An 18753-nucleotide genomic window follows, 5' to 3' on the forward strand; every position below is an offset into this window, starting at 1 on the left:
CTGCTGCACCACCGCTGCCGCCCATAGAGGAAGCTGAAAGCAAAAAGCAAAAAGTTACTAATTTAAACAGTGAGTGCTTGGGACTGGAAGAGTATATATGTGTGTGTGTGTGTGTGTGTGTGTGTGTGTGTGTGTGTGTGTGTGTGTGTGTGTGTGTGTGTGTGTGGGGAGGGTAATTCAAGGTATTATGGTGCCATCTAATGGCAATTGGCTGGGATAACAGGGAGAGGGAGAACCCTTCCTTGTTGTGCATACACCTTTTAGCACTAAGCCTTAGAAATTTATAAAAAACTAACTTGTAATTCGCCTATTGCAATGGAAAACCTGTAGAGTGTCAGGTTCTTGCTTCCCAGAGGTTTTATTTAGTTAAACAATAGCCAGCTTCAGTGGACAGAATAGACTTTTGGGTTTTTGCAGTTTAATCCCTGGTGGAGAGGGGAGGCATGCAGTTAACAAACCTGTGCGAAATGAAAAATAAAGTTAAATAAAGCAGAATTAGTTCAAAGGTTACAGGAATGTGAAGTGGAGAGCATGCAAGGGATACAGATAAAGAGGAAAAGTGATTATACTGCATACATTGTTAATTAGCTCTGTAAAACCACAGAGTAACAGCATTAACAGGCAGCCTCTAAGGTGGGCACCAGTTGGGCACATATTGTTATGTGTTATTATGATTCACTGTTAATCTACTTTGTTAAACTATTTTGTTGCCATTATGGCTTACTTTTTACTGGCATGCTGTTACCATACTGACTGTTATGTTATTTACTGTTATGTTACGCATACTATACATTAATATGTATTTGTATGAATTTAAATGATGTTCCATCCTGTTAATACTAACAATGGTTTGGTTATTACTAACCTTAACCTATTGCTATACCTCTATTACCACAGCAGATCAAGGCAGGCCATTTCCAGCTGATCCTCCTACCACACCTCAACCTGCTGTGGCACTGGGTCCCAGCACATCTGGGGCCCAGACCGGAGGTGTCCCTGATGCTGCTCCTGTACTACCTGTGGCATCTGGTAGTACTGCCCCATGGGACAGGGTCTGGCCCCCCTCTGGGAGCGGTGGTGGAGGGGGTGTTGTCATCCAGGACGAGCTGCCAGTCTTGATGGACAGGATAGCCTACTGTGAGTTTGATCACTGCCTGTGCCAGATTGAGAGCATGATGGCTGACCTGGTGGAGCAGTCTCACCCCAGTGCCCAGCCTCCAGCACTGCCACCCTTGGGACAGTGAAGGAGAAGTGCTGACAGTCCCATGGGTGGCTGGAGTCTGGAGGCACATGGGACTTGGATTCCAGAACATCCTTTCTCTCCAAGGTGTTCACCTGCCCATGCTTCACACACTGCCCCTGTCTGCTGTCTTGTCTGCCTGCAAATGCATCCTCACCTACCCATCTTCCTTCTCCAACATTCCACTCACACCATAAAAAAATGGGTATCTGTCCCCAAAAAATAGAACCCCATACATAGCTCTCTATTTCTCCCACATGTACACTGGACACAAGTAATTTCTTCCAAGTGGCTTGTTGTCCTCACACCTCTGTCTATGGGTGAGAGTTCAAATCCATGTCAATATTCTGTCAAAGTACACAGTTGTTGCTGTACAAGAAATGGATAGCTATGGTTCTTTCCTACACCCTTCCTGCACATCCCTACCTGCCTTCCAGTATGTTTTTCTCCCTGCTTACTCCTCATTTCACCACTTTCCTATATCCTCATTTTTCTTTTCTTTATATTTTTTAGTGTGACGCTGCATGCCGCGCAGTGCAGCTTCACTAAGCTGAGCTAGATAGAGCTATATTGATTATATGTCTCCTTAAAATTCTATTACACATTTACAAAATAAACACCTGTCCCATGTTTTGAACCTGAGACCATCGCACCTGAAGACTAGTGCATTATCCTGCCATGCCATGCAACTCTTATTTAAAATAGGTGCTTTAAAAAAACATAGTAATTGCTAGTTACAGTCATTAAGCTCTTTTCAGCATAGCTGTGCGGCACACCGAGCAAACTTGAATAAAACTTAATGGAAAACATGGGAGTGTTTCTAAGACTCTGGTGCAATAGTACACCACTACAAAGCCAAAGACATAATAATGGATGTAAGAGAGGCCTCTGATAGCAAGTACATATGCCGTTTTATCAGCAACATGTAGAAAGACACCTGCTAAGGCATTAATGGCAAAATACATGTTCAACTGGAACCCTGGTGCAGAAATACATCCCTATAAAGCCTTGCACATACTGATGGATTTAGACATGATTGTCACAGCCTGTAGGTGTGCACATATGTCTTTCAAATACACCTGCTACAGCAGTGACTCAGTAGCTCAGTCTGTTAAATGCCTCATAAACAGTACATTTTTGCCACTCACAGTCCTGGGTTCAAATCCAGTGGTGTGTAGCACAGAATTTTCAGTATTTTGAAGCCAGCAATTAATGACAGACTCATGCACTCTTTATCCACACAATGCATGTGAAATGAATTGACTGCTTTTAACTAATGGAAGTCTGGCTGACACAGCTCACACAGTTACTCCTATAGCTTATTGTCCTCCAAAGTGTTCACACTCTCTGCCTATGTCCGTTACCTGCAGCAGTAGCCGCAGCCTGTAGCACACACATCTCTATGTAAAGGTCTGCTGCAGACTTACCCTCTGTGATGCTCTCCTCACTCCAGTAATGTCCAGCACAACATATCAGAAAGGGGCCCTAATCTACACGAAGGCCTTATATATTCTACAGTGGTTGCATGTCATTGGCTGATAATAGTGCAAATCAGCTGTTTTGGCTGCAATTAGCATTTTAGAATGTCAGACTGGTTTAGAGCTAATCATCTACTGCTGGGAAGCATGTTTAAAAGGCAAGCAGCTGGCTATGGAGAACTATTCTGTATGAGACCTTCCTCACACAGAGCATGCCACTGTGACAACGATACTGTCACCACATATCAACAGAGGATTACTGCACTCCACCAGGTATGTAAATGTTTTTGTGTACAACAGGTTGCAGATGGGTGAATAGACTTATGGGGAATAGTGATTACAGCATTAAGCCTGCCTTAGACTTGTGATAATGACATGTCAGTGACCTCCTGGTGTCTTACACCTACACAGGACTTACAAAACATCAAGAGTGCATTGTCTTTTGTCATTGTGGCACACTGGTCTCATTGGACTGACTCTTTATAGTGGTTGTAATAGCACACTGCTATTTGTGTGGCATTGTTTGTATTACATATTATCGGGGGTTGCCCACAGGGGACTCACCACAGTAGACCTGAGTGTTGGGTGTATGATAATACAGCACTAGCTTTCATGGCACACACAGGAATAGCTGACTATTGCTACTACCTCAGTTGTATCCACACACTGTGGAGTATGACGTGTGAGCAAGCAGTGGTTAGTGCCAGCCATTTTGCCCTTTCTGTATCTGTATATAGTGTACATCCAATTATGTGATCCTGTAATGTGTTCCCCTTTTGTTGTCTTTCAGAAATTATGTATCGTAGACACCAGGCACCCTTCTCGGATATGAAGAATGAAATTATACTGCAAGCACTGAGGCAACATCATCACATCCTAATATCCAGGGGGAGACAAAGCAGGGAACAGTGGGCTGCATTGTGGGCAGACCTTGTCCATGATGGGAATGGCATGGGCCAGCAGGGCAAGACATATGAGCAGGTTTGACACCAGGCAACTGACATGCTGCACGACAAAGAGCAGCAGATGTAGCCATCAGTTGTGCTGTCACCGGTGGAGAGCCTGCAGCAGAACAACCACTCTCAGCCACTGAGGAATTCCTGGCATACCTGGACACACCCCACAGCTCCCAGGCATTTATTACACCATACATAGTGGAGGTGGGTGCCACAGTTTCCACAGCTGAGGAGCATGAAGGTAAGCTTACTGTGATCAGCACTGTAATACTGTAGCAGTCAGTGTGTCAGGCTGTAGATACTTTTATGTGGGCATCAGGTCTTTTTCCTTTGCGGAGGGTTTAACCTCAGTTATACACTCATACTCAGATTGTGACCAATACAACAATTAACACAGTAGCTACTGTAAGTGTGAGATATATGGACATATTACCTTGTTGTGCTACAACATGCGGTGGTACTGATGTTACCCCAACCTCAATTTTTCACAAGTCCTTCATGTATTGCCCAAGTCCATGGTCCTGCTCCTGGTAAGCATGTCACTTGTTTTGTTAAGGTATAATTGTATTCTTGTATGGTTAAGGGACAGAGTAATGCCCTATGTAAACTAACTGTGTGTGTAAACAGCATAGGATGTTTTTAAATTCCAGTCTGGAACAGGTACCTAAGGTTTATAGAAGGGGTAGTCACAGGAGTGTAATTCAAAAAACAGATACACTTTGGCAGTTACAGTTAAGAGCTGATAAGGAACCCAGTTTAAATGAGGCAAGGAATCCAAAATGCCTTTTAAAATGCAACAGGTTGAAGGTAAATACATTAGGCAGTGAAATGTGTATTTTCATATATTTGTTAAGAGAGTTGTACTGGGTTTTTATGTGTTGTTTTATCAAGTATAGTGTCATACTAATTAATTTAAAGGTAAATATTACTGGTCATGTTTTACTTGATTTACATCAAGTGATTGTTATAAAGGTCTTGAGATGAATTTGTATTTTGTTCCAAGGAAGTGTTTTGTGGACGAAAGTGGAGAAAAAGTTGTTTGACCGCTAATCCGGTTGTGGTTCTTCATTGTTATGAGTCTTGGAGGCTTTTCATACATAATAGTGTGGGTATTAATGTACTGCTTTTTTCTTTCTTATTGCAGGTGACTGTGAGGGTTGGTATCTGTCCCTTACACAACCTGATGTCCGCGTCTCTTCAGACTCTGATGATGATAGTGACCACAGAGAGACACAGGTGGGGGTGTTGGGGGCTGAATCTGTCCCAGAGGTAGACATCCCTCTTCTGCTTACATTGTCGCTGCACACAGTCTGTATGCCCACACATACCTCATCCCCGGAGGCCACTGATATTGGACAGTCAGAGGGTGGGGCATTGAACAGGAAAGTGTGGCAGCTATGGCTCCATTGAGTGTAGAAAGTGGCCATAGCCAGAGAGCTGGTGAGGTCCCACACAGGTGGATAGACAGGGGGTGCTTGTAGTAGGCCTGCTGTCCATCCACTACCTGTTGCAAGTGTCACATCATGGGTCACTTGGCACATGTTTCAGGCCATCATGGAGGCACAGACACGTTCTGAACGGAACACCAAATGTATGTTTAGGGTTATGTATGCAGCACAGTCTAACATCCATGACTGCCTCCACTGCATTGGGGACACCCTAGATCATTTCACTGATGCAGTGGACAGATGGTGGGATGAGACTCTGTCTTGGACCGCACATTGTCTGTGCTGGAGCATGTGGTTGGAGTTGATAGTTGGATCCATGGCCATAGGTCAGCATCTCCATCTGCTGAGAGTCCATGTGCCCATGCACACTCATGGTCCCATAGTGGCAGTACATCCCACACTACAGAGGGGAGTGTGCTGTTCACACCATGACATGGACAGTCACAGACTCATAGTGCTGGGTGGTCCCAAGGAGACACTGTCCCAGCAGACAGCAGTCACCATCAGGTACTAGCACTGCTTCTGACTTTGGACATGGCGGTGCCAGTGCAACTCCTGGCAGAGCCAGTTCTCATGTTTGGGGCCAGAGACAGTGAACTGTCAACTCTACCATGTACGGTCCAAAGCTGTCCAACATACACGCATGTAGGTCTAGCACTGAGCTTGAATGTTACAGTCCAAAGCTGTCCAACATACACATTTGTAGAGCTAGCATTGAGCTCGACTGTGTACACACACAACTCACACACCACTGTCAAATGCAGATCACCTACAGGCACCTCTCCATGGTCCATCTTACATGATCCCCTCCTGACTCATGCACACATGTTGTCTACCATTTGGGTTAGCCTAGGCCTCCTGCATCTCCACACAATACAAGTGATGATACCTGTGCCACATCCCTGTTATCCTTCCCATCAATGTAGGGAAATGAGGCTATGTGTCTGATGCACAGGGTGACTATATTAGTTAACATGTACTTATGTAATGCAGTGTTGGTTCACCATGCCACTTGTAGTGGTTACCGACAAATACTGTATGCTGGCATTTGTCATGAGTATACCACCTACATTTGTGTACCTTATACTCTATGATGTTGTACTGGCTGTATAGCATAATAGATGGATGACTCACTTTAAGGACATTAACCTAGTATGTGACACTAGTACTACATGCTTGTGGGAAGGATTTGTCTAGCAGACTGAAACATAGCCTTGGAACAGAGCCCTGCCTAATGGTACACAGAGCACTCCAGTGCACCTCAGCACATGCCATCTGTCTGATTGGCTGGCTAACCATCATCTCAACAGAGGGCGTCTGCCTATGTCCCCTCTTGGAATGGACCAATATCTGCTGATACTGTAACTATGGGTATGATAATGTGTATGATCGTAAGGTATGTATGGCCATTATTCTAGTTCAGGTTAAACATCCTATGGTTCCATAACATGATGTACAATGCTCTAACAGGCTCACACACAAACATGGCTATGTTGAGGCTAGCATCAGTTCCAATCACTCCTTACAGGACATGCCAAGGCATACACATATTGCAAGTTGGCTGTATGTAGATGTGAACACTTACCTATATAATGGTACATACTACAGCTCACAGTACGTGATGCATGCTACACACCACATGTCTGCTAGTACTATCAGTTTAGGATATATTATGCTTGATGACATAAGCAGGCCTTGTTGTGGTCAATCCTTTGGAGGGGCCACATCACCTGCTACAAATAAAACACTGCAAAACCCAGCCTATGTCAAGTTTGCTAAAGTTATGACATTTTTTGTGTCTTTCGGCTTTTCCCAGTTAGGGGTCGCCACAGTGGAACTCTGGTCCACTAATGATTGGCAGTAGAGTTTTACGTGCTGGCTTGCCGTGCCTAACGCACAACCTTCAATGAAGGAATAACCGTCGCCACACAGAAGATGCTCTAACTGAGAATCGAATGGGCAACGTCTAACTGTGAGGCGACAATGCTACCGCAGTACCTATGGATATATATATATATATATATATATATATATATATATATGTATATATATATATATACACACACACACACACACACACACACACACACACACACACACACACACACACACACACACACACCAAGTAGGCTGGAGTGAGATTAGAACCCCTACCTATCTAGTCTCATACACTATAGATCATAGTACTTATAGCATGTGCCACATCTTATGTCTGATATTAAACTGTCAGCTGGTAGCCTTAAGGTGGCTGACATCATCAGGTCTTGTAGAAGAGGGCAGTTTGGAAGCTAGCAGCAAGATACAGGCACAAAAAGTGCATAACCACTGCAGGTAAATAGCCCATGAGAGCATGTCCATTGTTTTGCAGGGGAATATGCACACACACACACACACACACACACACACACACACACACACACACACACACACACACACACACACACACACACACACACACACACACACACACAGACATGCACCAAGTGGGCTGGAATCAGATTAGAACCCCTACTTATCCAGTGTTATATGTTACAGATCACAGTACTTATTGTACATGCCACAGATTTTGTCTGTTGTACATGTGATTGCAGGCACAATACTTATGCATTACACAAACTAGGCTTGTGTTGACAAGCATCTGTGGCCTGCAGAGTGATATTGCTTCATACTGTTATCTGCATCTAGTATCCTAGCAGTGAGATAACTGTTTTTATCCTAGCTATATGTGTACAGTTACCAGTATGGCCATATATGGCTGCTTGCAGTTACATAGGTGAACCTGTGTGTAGGGACAATGTGGCCCTGCCCATACGTGCATTGACAACATTATACATTACAGCACATGCTCACCTGTGTCTTTCTATGAGGTGACATCCAGCAGGTACAGGGGTCTGTAGGTAAATGGATTATGTACTGTTGCTCCCTTAGTTTGAATCCTTTGAACAACAATCCGGCTATGTGATAGTACAGATTTACTCACCATTATTAGGGTATGTCAGACAATACAGACATCCACACACATATTTCTGTATGTAACAGGGATGTATATATATAAATGTAGCTGTGTATGTGTTTGCTATGTATATGTGCTATACAGATATATGGGGGGAGTGTATGTATTATTTTAATATATATATATATATATAGCTGTATATATCGATATTTATCTATTTGACACTACATAGAGATAGATATACTATGCATGTGAGAGAGAGAGATAGTGACAGACGGATATGTATACATATATGTCTGTATGTATAGACATTTATACATAACAGGTCATTTTGATGAAGGGGCAACAGAATTGCACTCATTTTAACTAAGTGTATGGGCATGCCCAGTGGGAAAGTCAGTGCTGATAAAGTTACTCCAGGCCACACATACCTGTACTCCAGTTCAGGATTTTGTATGTTACAGACATTAACATCCTCCCCTGTTTCTGCAGTACTGTACTTCACTCAAAATGTCCACGGCATTCCCCAGCTGTGTGCTGTACTTAACATGTGACTGAAGTTGGTAATGTTACACCACCAACAGACAGACCTCTCAACTGTTCCAATTTTCAGAGAATGTCAAGAGTTTTGCCTCATATGTTTGGTCTGTCCCTCATACATTTGTGGTCTTCTGGTGAATTATTAAATATTGACATCACTACATTATACTAAATACAGACAAGCATTTGTGTTTTTGACTTTATATCCCTCAGAAAATATGTAATAATGCAACAACTTTAATTCCAGCAACTTTCTAGATTTATGGGAACAGTATTAAAAATCTGTCCCTATGTTTGGGCCTTTGTCCCCTCAATCTTTCTGGCTTTGTCCAGATTTCTTGCACGAAGCGGTTGAGAGGTATGACAGTCTGTAAAAATACCAACATAGTACTGCCTCACATGCAAAAGATGTGAGTAATTCCAGATTAGAACCATCAACACCATCACCCATGTTAGCTTCCCTAGTCCACTGAGCCACACAGGTCACCAGACAGAGAGGAGTCATTCATCACACAATCAACAGCATAAATATGTACATTGTTATCCTTTGTGAAGAGAGACATACAATATATGAGCACTATCTATGTTACAACCCTGATATTGCCTGGTCCACTGATATACCATAGCTGATTTTCTATTAAAGCCGTTATATGGGTACACTGCTGTGTTGGGGTTGGGGGAACAACAGCACATGATCAGCTTGGGTAGACAGTTGTCAACATATCACGTGTGGCCACTTTTTAACATCACCCTTGCCTGATGTCATGAATATTCCAACAATGAGGCCTAGTGAATATTAAGGACCATATACTACTGGACTGGGTATCTGTAGTCCCATGTGGGTGATACATCTGTCCAAACAGCCCACTATATTTCCTTGCATAACAGCAGCAGATCCATACATACAATACCATATTATAGTAATCCTTACAATTAGTGTGTAGGTTACAGACTTACCTTGTGAATGCAGCAGTTGGCAGACCTATAGTTCAGTGCTGACTCTGTGTGATGCAAGCACTACACAGCCAATACATGGATAGGTACAGGTTGTGTGGGTTTCCTGGTATCAGCTATTTTAATATATGTATGTGAGTAGGAGTAAGGTGTCAGTCCCTAGGGCCTTAGGGTTGTCAGTGAATGTGCTATGCATTGTCTCTTAGCCAATGCCAGGGCATACTGGGCACGCCTATGTCTGCCTACAGGGACATCATCATTGGGGTCTTCCTCTGAGTCCTCCTGTGAGTGCGGCTGTGGTGACCTAGGCACTGGTGGGGGGCTGCGTATCCCTTCCCTTTGCTGATCCTGCTGCAGCTGATTCTACAGGATCATATTGTGTAGCATGGCACATACCATGAACATATGTGCACATGTGGGTGGAAAGTACTGCAGGGCTCCACCAGATATATCAAGACACTGGAACCGTGACTTCAGCAGCCCAAACATATGCTCTATGATGTTCCTACTTTGTGTGTGCACCTCATTATGGCATTCTTCCATGGGTATGTGTGCATTTCTGATGGATGTCATCATCCATGGTTCCAGTGTGTAGCTAGCATCCCCCAATAAATGGCCATGTGGGATGCCCCCCCTAGCAAACATTTGGTACAGCTGTGATGTGTACCAGATATGGGAGTTGTGATAACTGCCAGGGCTGCTAGCACACACATTCATGATAATGCCCTGAGCATTGCACACCACCTGGCAGTTGATGGAGTGGTACCCATTGCAGTTGACGTAGATTGTACCGTCCTCAATGGGTGGTGCCTTGATGTGTACACGAGTGCAGTCTATGGCATCCAGTACCTCAGGGTAGTGTGCTACACAGTAGAAGTTTTGTATATTGCTGGCCCTCACCTCAGGGGTGAGAGGAAAATACATGTGCTCACTGACATGTGGTAGCATGGATCCAGGAACTGGTGGAGTACCCTGGATGCTGATGCCTGTGAGACCCCCATCATGTCCCTAGTTGGTCTTTGAAAGGTACCTGTAGCTATTATTCTAAGAGCTACACATACCTTTGTTTCCACTGGGATGAGTACCCCTCTGTTGGTTCTGGGTCTGAGCTGAGGGTGGCAGAACTCAGTGAGTTCTTGTAGTATTGCCTTGTCCACCCTGTAGTGCTTGACAGTCTCCAGCTCATGTAGCTCCTGGAAGGTTACCCTGGGCCTGAACACTTTTCTCCTTCTCTGCCTAGACCTATTGTCAGAAGCAACTGCATCATTGACTTCAGCATCTAGTACATAATGATGTAACAGACCTGCAACAGCACCTAGCATTCTTTCAGTTAAAATTCACAAGTCTGTACTCCAATGGTGCAGAGTATGTGGGAAAAATCAGATTGTAGGGTGTATGCATACTTTATAGTGCTCTACTGTAGGTGCTGTCTGCGTGATTGACTACTTATGATGTATTGCACCTGCCTAGTATATCATTAACATCATTTAATGGCCCTAGTTTAAGTTAAAAAAAGGGTCAAAGCTAATTAATACATCATTGCCTTTTAGGTACTCTCAGCAATGTGGCGTGCCATGCCAACGCATGCCCCATAGGTAAAAAAAGCTTAGCAGTCAGTGCACACACCTCCCAAGACTTCCAAGTTCAGCATGGCGGCGCACCATGCAAACAGCTTAGTAGCCATTGGACACACCGTCTCCTGATGTCATCTACCTCCTGTGTGGACAATGGTTCTCTGCCTACATGGAGGGGATATGCAGACATGATTAACCCATTATTCTGTTCAATAACTCCAACTCATTTGCATAGGGATCCGTGCGCACAACCTGGAAATTACATGCTTCCAAGCCCTGCCACATTAGCAACAGCACCAATGCACCATTGTAAATACTCCATGCAGGGTCCTGTAATACATTTCTGTCTCATAATATTAATTTTATTTCCACTTTTTTTTTTTTTTTTAATTTTTATTTTAAGGCATGTTTGCGCACAGCAGTGAGCCATGCAAATATGCCCAGATTATTATTTTTAACATATTTTCTGTAACTTTTGAGATGGTGTGGTATGCCATTTCTGTCCATCTGTCTACATTTTACAGCCCCTTTTGTCTGTCTACATTCCTGTACACAGAATTTTTCCATGTATACTACGGACACTGACATGGGGTCTGCAGGGCTGCCTATCCGCTTGCTGGATCACTCTACCTGCCTCATTTGCATGAGATTATGAGGTGATTTGCATGCCACGGAACTTCCTGTGTTGCCACATGCATGCGCATCACCCAGCAGTGCTTACTGGATCACAAACCTGCTTACTTTTGTTTAAGCAGCGTGGCACAATGTATACATGGTAAAAAAGACCACGTAAGCTTTACTAAATTCCCCGTTAAGTGTGTTTCATCATATTTTTGTTATTTAACTGCAGACCTTTATGTAACACCACCACAAAATACCCTGGGGCTCAAGTGATGAACAGTGAAAAGTAAAAAAAAAAAAAAATTGCTTTGTGTCACATGCAGGCTTGCACCTGAGCAGTCAACAATTAAGTCATTAGGGCTACTACATTTATTTGCTTGAATTTTCCAAATTAAACACTGGTAGTTTGTAGCACTGTTTAGGAAAACAATTGCTTTCTAAAGGCTTCTTATGCATCAAAATTATAAAATGTGTGTGTGTGTGTGTGTGTGTGTGTGTGTGTGTGTGTGTGTTGCACACATGTACCTGCTTGTGTGTGTGAGAAGGAACAAGGATGTTCTAGAAGAGGAATCCCAGCTATGACATCACCACCAGGAAGCTGGGTTAGAGTTATAAAAAAAAGAAATAATGCCCTCATAGCTTGCATTCTGAAGTACATGAAGCTGCTGGGTGTGGGTGGGGCTCATGTAGTGTATGATAGATGAGTTAGGTCTCCATAAGGACCAGGACAGGGGGAAGGTTGGACTTACCTGGGCTAGGGTGCTAAATTCCTGCCTGTAGCAGCAGAGCAGAGGTGTAGTAGATAAGGGCAGGGGCTTTAAGCACCCTCCTGGCTTCCGGGGTGACTGCTCCTGTGTACAATGGTCTCAAGTTTAATTGGGGAGGCTTGATGGTCAGCAGAAAGAGGGAGAAAAATATAAAGTAAGATTTATTGGTCTGGTCCATTCATTTGGCAGCACTCAGTGTGCCCTAACTCATTGAATTTAGCACATTGACTCAAACAACTCATTGACTAGACAGTAAGTCAATATACTACTGTCTTGATTTAATACGGTTACTCAATTTGTACCCAAAACAGTAAAAACAAGTGTTTTTGCACCCTTAATGTGGAGGACGCTTTCCCTCCTGTTTATATCTAGTATCCCAGAGATCACACTGTATAGATAAAGGGAAATAGCTTTCCAACAAAGAGAGCCTTGAATTCTTTATAGAGAACAGTTTCTCCTTAATTACTGTATGACAGTTCTCAGTGATACGGTAATTGACAGATGGTCAGTTTCACAAGTGGGACACACTATGAGAAAAAAAACTGAAGAGGCTTTCAACAAGATGTCCTTCAACAAAATGTCCCAAACACTAATTGTTTCCAGAGTGAATGCAAAATCCTTTTAAGAATAAAAAATAACTGCAGTCTGTATTTGAAGAGACAAATGATTCATTTGTAAGGTCATCAGAATAACAATTAGGGTTAGGAGACATAGTAATGATTACGTGAGTTTCAGCCCCCCCCCAACCAGCTATAACTCTACCCTATAAGGATTATGAACAGGTTACAGGTGGGTAAAGACTATGAATAAGGTCTTACCCAGCGGTAACCCCAATTCTTTTACAGTTTAGAAAAGGGCAACAGTTTAATTATGGCTATTGTCAGTTAAGAAAGAATTCTCAATTAGGCTGTAGTTACAGCCTTTGTTAACCATTTGGTGGGACTATGGTCCTGGGTGATTGGAGAGCAGGCTGTTCTGGGCTTTGTCTAAGACGGACTGTGCAGAACTGTGGAATTCTGGGAATGTCTACTTTTGTCTTTTGTGGGAGATGTCAAATAATTTGAAATTAACAGAAATACTGAATTCATTTCATGCTTAATTATCTAATCAAGCAACCCTTTTTTTCTACTCAAATGTAGGTCAAGTGAATTGGTGAAAATAGATTCAGTTCAGAAGAACTTCTACTGTTTCAGCTTAATCTGTTCACTTTTTTAAATTTCAAGGTTTTGCAAAGTCCTACCTTCAACTCCGAAGAATTTTAATTTTTAATTTTTAAGATTGTAGCATAGCTATTTACTTGTGTATGTAGATGCTGAATGCCAGAGTTTTATTTTAATTTATTACTGGTTTCTTCATGTTTAGGTACTAGGGCACTGAGATGGTCTGCCCAGAAGGTCACATTTTCACTTATTCCTTCAAATAGGTAAGTTCTGGGGGAAGAGCAAGACTGACATCTGCCATAATGGGGTTGTGGATGTTTGATTATTATCTTACTTCTCTGGGAGTCTTTTGAAGCTTCATATGAGCTAGGATGTAACGGCCCTCACTTTCATAAAAGTAAGCCCCTACCTGAGCCCCACCTCTTGGTAAACTGTCTCCCTCATGTCTGCAGTGTCCACCAAGGACTACTGATGAAGGAGCTCCTTAGGGCCTATACAAGCCTAGCCATAACAATTCCCTGGCTATTTCTTCCCACACTATTTACTATTTACTATTTCTCATCCTTAACCCTTAGAAAAATGTAATGCAATGCCTTTTGGTTTCCCCAGGCACACATGTCACTTCCTGAGTAAGGACTGCTGGCATGGCAAGATGACTCCCCGTGCAGCTGTGCCAGATGGCTGACATCTCTGATATTAAATATATGGAAAGTGTGCATTTTCTCTAACTCATCTTGTCTGAGAGTATTAAAACCATGTGACATCCTGACTGCAGCAACTCTTCTTTTCTGAGAGTATTAAAATCATGTTACATCTTGAATACAGCAGTTACAACTGAAAAGGCAATGTTATTATAAATATTTGCACCATTACTTAATTTTAGGTGACTTAACTTGTACCTTTTTCCTGATGAAGACAAGTATTTTTTTTAAAATTATATAAAATTCTACTTTCTAGTATATTCTGAGCATTGACTGCTTCTTTTAGGAAGTGAGAATTGGGTATATAGTGACAAAAAAGAGATCTATAATGAAATGGAGTCCAATAGTCAAGACACCAAACACAAAAAAAAAAAATATTTAAAATCCACATTAATGCAATCACAAAAAGTTTCTGCACAAGGCATCACATAGATACAGGAGCTAGCTCTCTGCATTCCTCAAAAGGGGTTTCTGTCCCTAACCTTAGATCTCTAAAAATACTTACCTCCAAGTCACATAAAGTTTGAGAAAAGGGAGAAATATTAAAAAAAGTTGTTTCCCTTTACTTCAAGTCACCCAACATCTGAGACAACATTTTAAGATTGTTGTCATCAATCTCACAGATCCGATAAACTGAAGCATCAATAACACCACCTTCCACTTAAAGCTACGGGATACTTTGTGTTGACAAAATGGGATATATCAAAACGTTTCTGCACAGCAAGCACGCATTTTTCTTTTCTGAAATACTTCATGAGTACCAATGTTGCCAAAGTTTAACTCATCACACTGAAACATATGTGAACTAAAAAGCAGTTGATGTTATTTCAAGAACTTACCATGCCATTATAAGACCTCTATGTGAAGGTTACAAATAATATGTTAAGTATGTATTAGAAATATTTTATGCTAACAGTTCTGCCTTTAAATAGCACTAGTTAAAGGCATAAGGATTATGACTGTTCTTTCTGTGTCCGCTGCACTTTTCTATATTTCATGTCTGACTTGTTTAAATAAGCTTTGAGTGAGCAATTACAATTATGTAGTGCAGCTGTCTTGTGTTTTCTTTGCATTTGTGGTGCACCTCCACATATACCATTTATTTTTTATTTCTTTATTTTAGTTTGATAACAGGGTAACTGGACTACAGGTCATTTTCATCTATGACCCAGGCACCATGATGTAAGACGCACACAGAAAATTATAGATGGGCTAAAGAATATACAGAGTTGTACATTGTACACTAACAAAGTAGAGACAATATATGTTATTTATAGTTATAAATGCAAGTGATAATATTATTTACAGAATGCACAATTAAGGTTGCTGAAAACAAAATCTTTGGATTTGCAATACTCACCAACTCGCGCATATACCACTGTGATCATCTAAAGAAATTAAACTGGCTAGCTACTGGGCACACTGATGTACAACATTTTAAAGGAAGGCTACTGACCCCCCTTTAATAGGAAACTACCATTAACAGAGCAAGCACACCATTTAAAATGCAGTCAAGCAAATATGATCTCACTAAGTATACATCCTTTCAAAGCAGATGTTGGACAATGTGCATTCTCAAGTTTGGGCCCTGCTCTATGAAACAGCCCAGCTCCTGAAATAAAAGGCCAGGATGGGTTACAAATATTCAAATCATGCCTAGGTGAGCATCTCCAAAGTCAAATAGCTCATATATGCTTCAGGGACAATGGTTTATGTCCTCACCAATACTTGTCTCCCAACACCACCATACTTAGTACTATGAGCAAAGCTGGGAGATTTTGTATATATTGTACAAAGAAAAGCAAGTTTAAGATGCAGTGTACAATTTATGTTTCCAGGTTAGAGTTACCTTAGACCTAAACTTGCTATAAGTAATGTTTATTCCTTATGGGTATGATTCACACTCATGGCCTAATAGCAGCTTTTGACCGATATTTCAGGCTTAGACTGTTTATAACTTACTATGTTACTGCATACATTTTTCTTAAAAAATAGAGTATGCCATATATTATAATTATATTATTTCATAATTATCATTTCTCTGAACCAGTCTGTAATACAAATGAAATGTTTTATTGTATACTGCAATTGTATACTTTAACCAATTGTAAATCAAATGAAACTTGATATTAACGAATGCAAATCTACTACTAAAAACTGTAATTCTCTACTTTTGTTCTAAAGGGCCTGGCTTATGACTTAAAAGGGTCTTTGGATTAGCTCACATATCCAGTCAACAAACAAAATAAATAATAAATAAAAGACAGATATTCAACCACTGGCCATTTTTTAAAAGTATGTCTTCACAAGAAAGATGTGACTACAAACTGAGCTGCAAGACCTAGCCATTGTAATTGTAACAGAAACAACAGTGTTTGGTGTCCTTAAACAGTTGTTTTTTTATTTACTAAATAACTGAAGTACCTCTTGCTGTCTCACGTCTGCAGGTAGCTGATTCCAGACATCAGGGCCTAGCCTAGACAAAGCTCTTTTTCCTGTGGAAGTTTTAAAATGAAGTCTAAAGAGGCTAATGCAATCTTTTTGGCTGTTTCTAATTGTGTAGTTAGGCTGCTTGATAAGTAATTTCGTTTTCATGGGGGAGGGGGACAGTGTCCCATTTGTAACAGCTTGCAGATTTGACAGCTAATTAGAAATCTGACTGCATCATTTACAGGTAGCCAGTGACATCACTGTGGAAGTTGGTAGTGATAAGTCTGGGGTTCTGCAAGAACAACATATCTGTAGATTACATCACCTCACACATGACCACATGAAACTTATTTCTGTGAGTGTGAAAAGGATTATACACAATGCTTTTGTGCAAGCACACAATCAAAGCAAATTCATGGCAGTGGTCTTCACAGGGGTCAGACCAAGGAAAAGAGTACTACACTTTCACTGAGGTAAAATACATCCCTACAGTTAGTGGTGATCAACAAACCACAGGCAAATAACCCACCTGAGCCATGCAGCTCAGACAGATTACAAATTAGCAATCTGCCTTTGAGTACATGAAAGGAAACCACAAAAAACAGGGAAAGGATGCATAATGTGCCTAAATATCTAAAGACCAGTTTATTTTTTCTTTATTTTAGCAATAATTATGTAACAGTCTTTAAGATGTTCAGACTAATATACTCTATTCATGCCCTTTGAGACACACACACACACACACACACACACACACACACACACACACACACACACACACACACACACACACACACACACACACACACATACACACACACACACACACACAATAACAAATGGGTGTAGGACATTGCAACTGCACATATAAACACACACTTGTAGAAACAATGATAACAGAGCACTTACGTTTGCAGATGGGTTGTGTTTCTGCCCAGGCACGATTGAACAGGCATACTCGTGTGGGGCTGCCTCTCAGTTCGTAGCCCCCTTCACATGAGTAGGTGCAGGTGGCCCCATAGTTATTTCCTCCTGAAGTACAAGAGATATGGCCGTTGGGAGGAGCCTTAAGTTCTTGGCAGCGCCTTACTGTAAAACAGAATGAAAGAAAGAAAAAAGCTGAGCTAAGCTGCAAGTGTATGTAGATTTTGTTAAAGTTATTCACACCAGCAGTGTTGTACATATAATGCACTCTTCCCTTGAAGATAATATTTACATTTCACCTTTCAGTAAAATCAATGAACCTGCTTAGTAATTCAAATGTTCTAGAGTTGGGTACAAACAGTTTTGTTTATTTATTTATTCGTTTACTTTATTTAACATTTTTTAACTTGGTAAGATGGCTAGTCTAGGGATCATTTTCAACAGTTTGTGATAATACAGTATAATGGTATAACAGTTTGACATAAAATAGGATGACGGTATGTCAAATACAGTTATTGAAATAGTAGATTATCAGTATAGGAATTCTCATACATCTACATTACTCATTAAGGATTCTTAGCAGTTCGGCTTAAAACAAGCTGCTTCCTGTAGTTAATGGTATACAGTTTGATTTCTCCCATCTCCATTTATCTGCTGTGTGACTCTAAACAAATCAATTGCACAGACAGTTATCCCAGGTCACCCATGATAATGAATACTTGTGTCCAGTGGACTTACCCAGTTAACAAATGAATAAAAAGAAAGCTTTGAATTTGCATATTGTGCATAGAAATTGAAAGTAATATATGAATTAAAGAAATATGAGTATTGAATTCAGTCTGGAGACGTAGTTAGGGATTGAATCAGTACTCCTAGCCTTTATCTTCATTTCAAGAGCTTTTATGGTTAAAGCTGACATTTTTTTCATTTAAATGTAGTATTCCTTTTTTAGTTTTATTGAAATACATTATACAAAATGACCATCACAGGCCACAGGTATGGAACAG

General features: G+C 41.3%; 1 protein-coding gene across 4 annotated transcripts in view; it reads right to left on the minus strand.

The window, feature by feature from the left end:
- Positions 1-18753, minus strand: part of SRPX2 (sushi repeat containing protein X-linked 2) — a 473560-nt gene that overhangs the window by 167740 nt on the left and 287067 nt on the right. For all 4 annotated transcript variants that reach the window (XM_044057516.1, XM_044057515.1, XM_044057517.1 and 1 more), the window contains one exon: positions 17732-17911. In XM_044057516.1, coding sequence (XP_043913451.1) covers positions 17732-17911 — 180 coding nt within the window. The remainder of the gene's footprint in view (positions 1-17731; positions 17912-18753) is intronic.

Source organism: Protopterus annectens, chromosome 15.part0, assembly GCF_019279795.1.
Source record: "Protopterus annectens isolate FY-2018-M chromosome 15.part0, PAN1.0, whole genome shotgun sequence".
NCBI classification, from domain to species: domain Eukaryota; kingdom Metazoa; phylum Chordata; order Ceratodontiformes; family Protopteridae; genus Protopterus; species Protopterus annectens.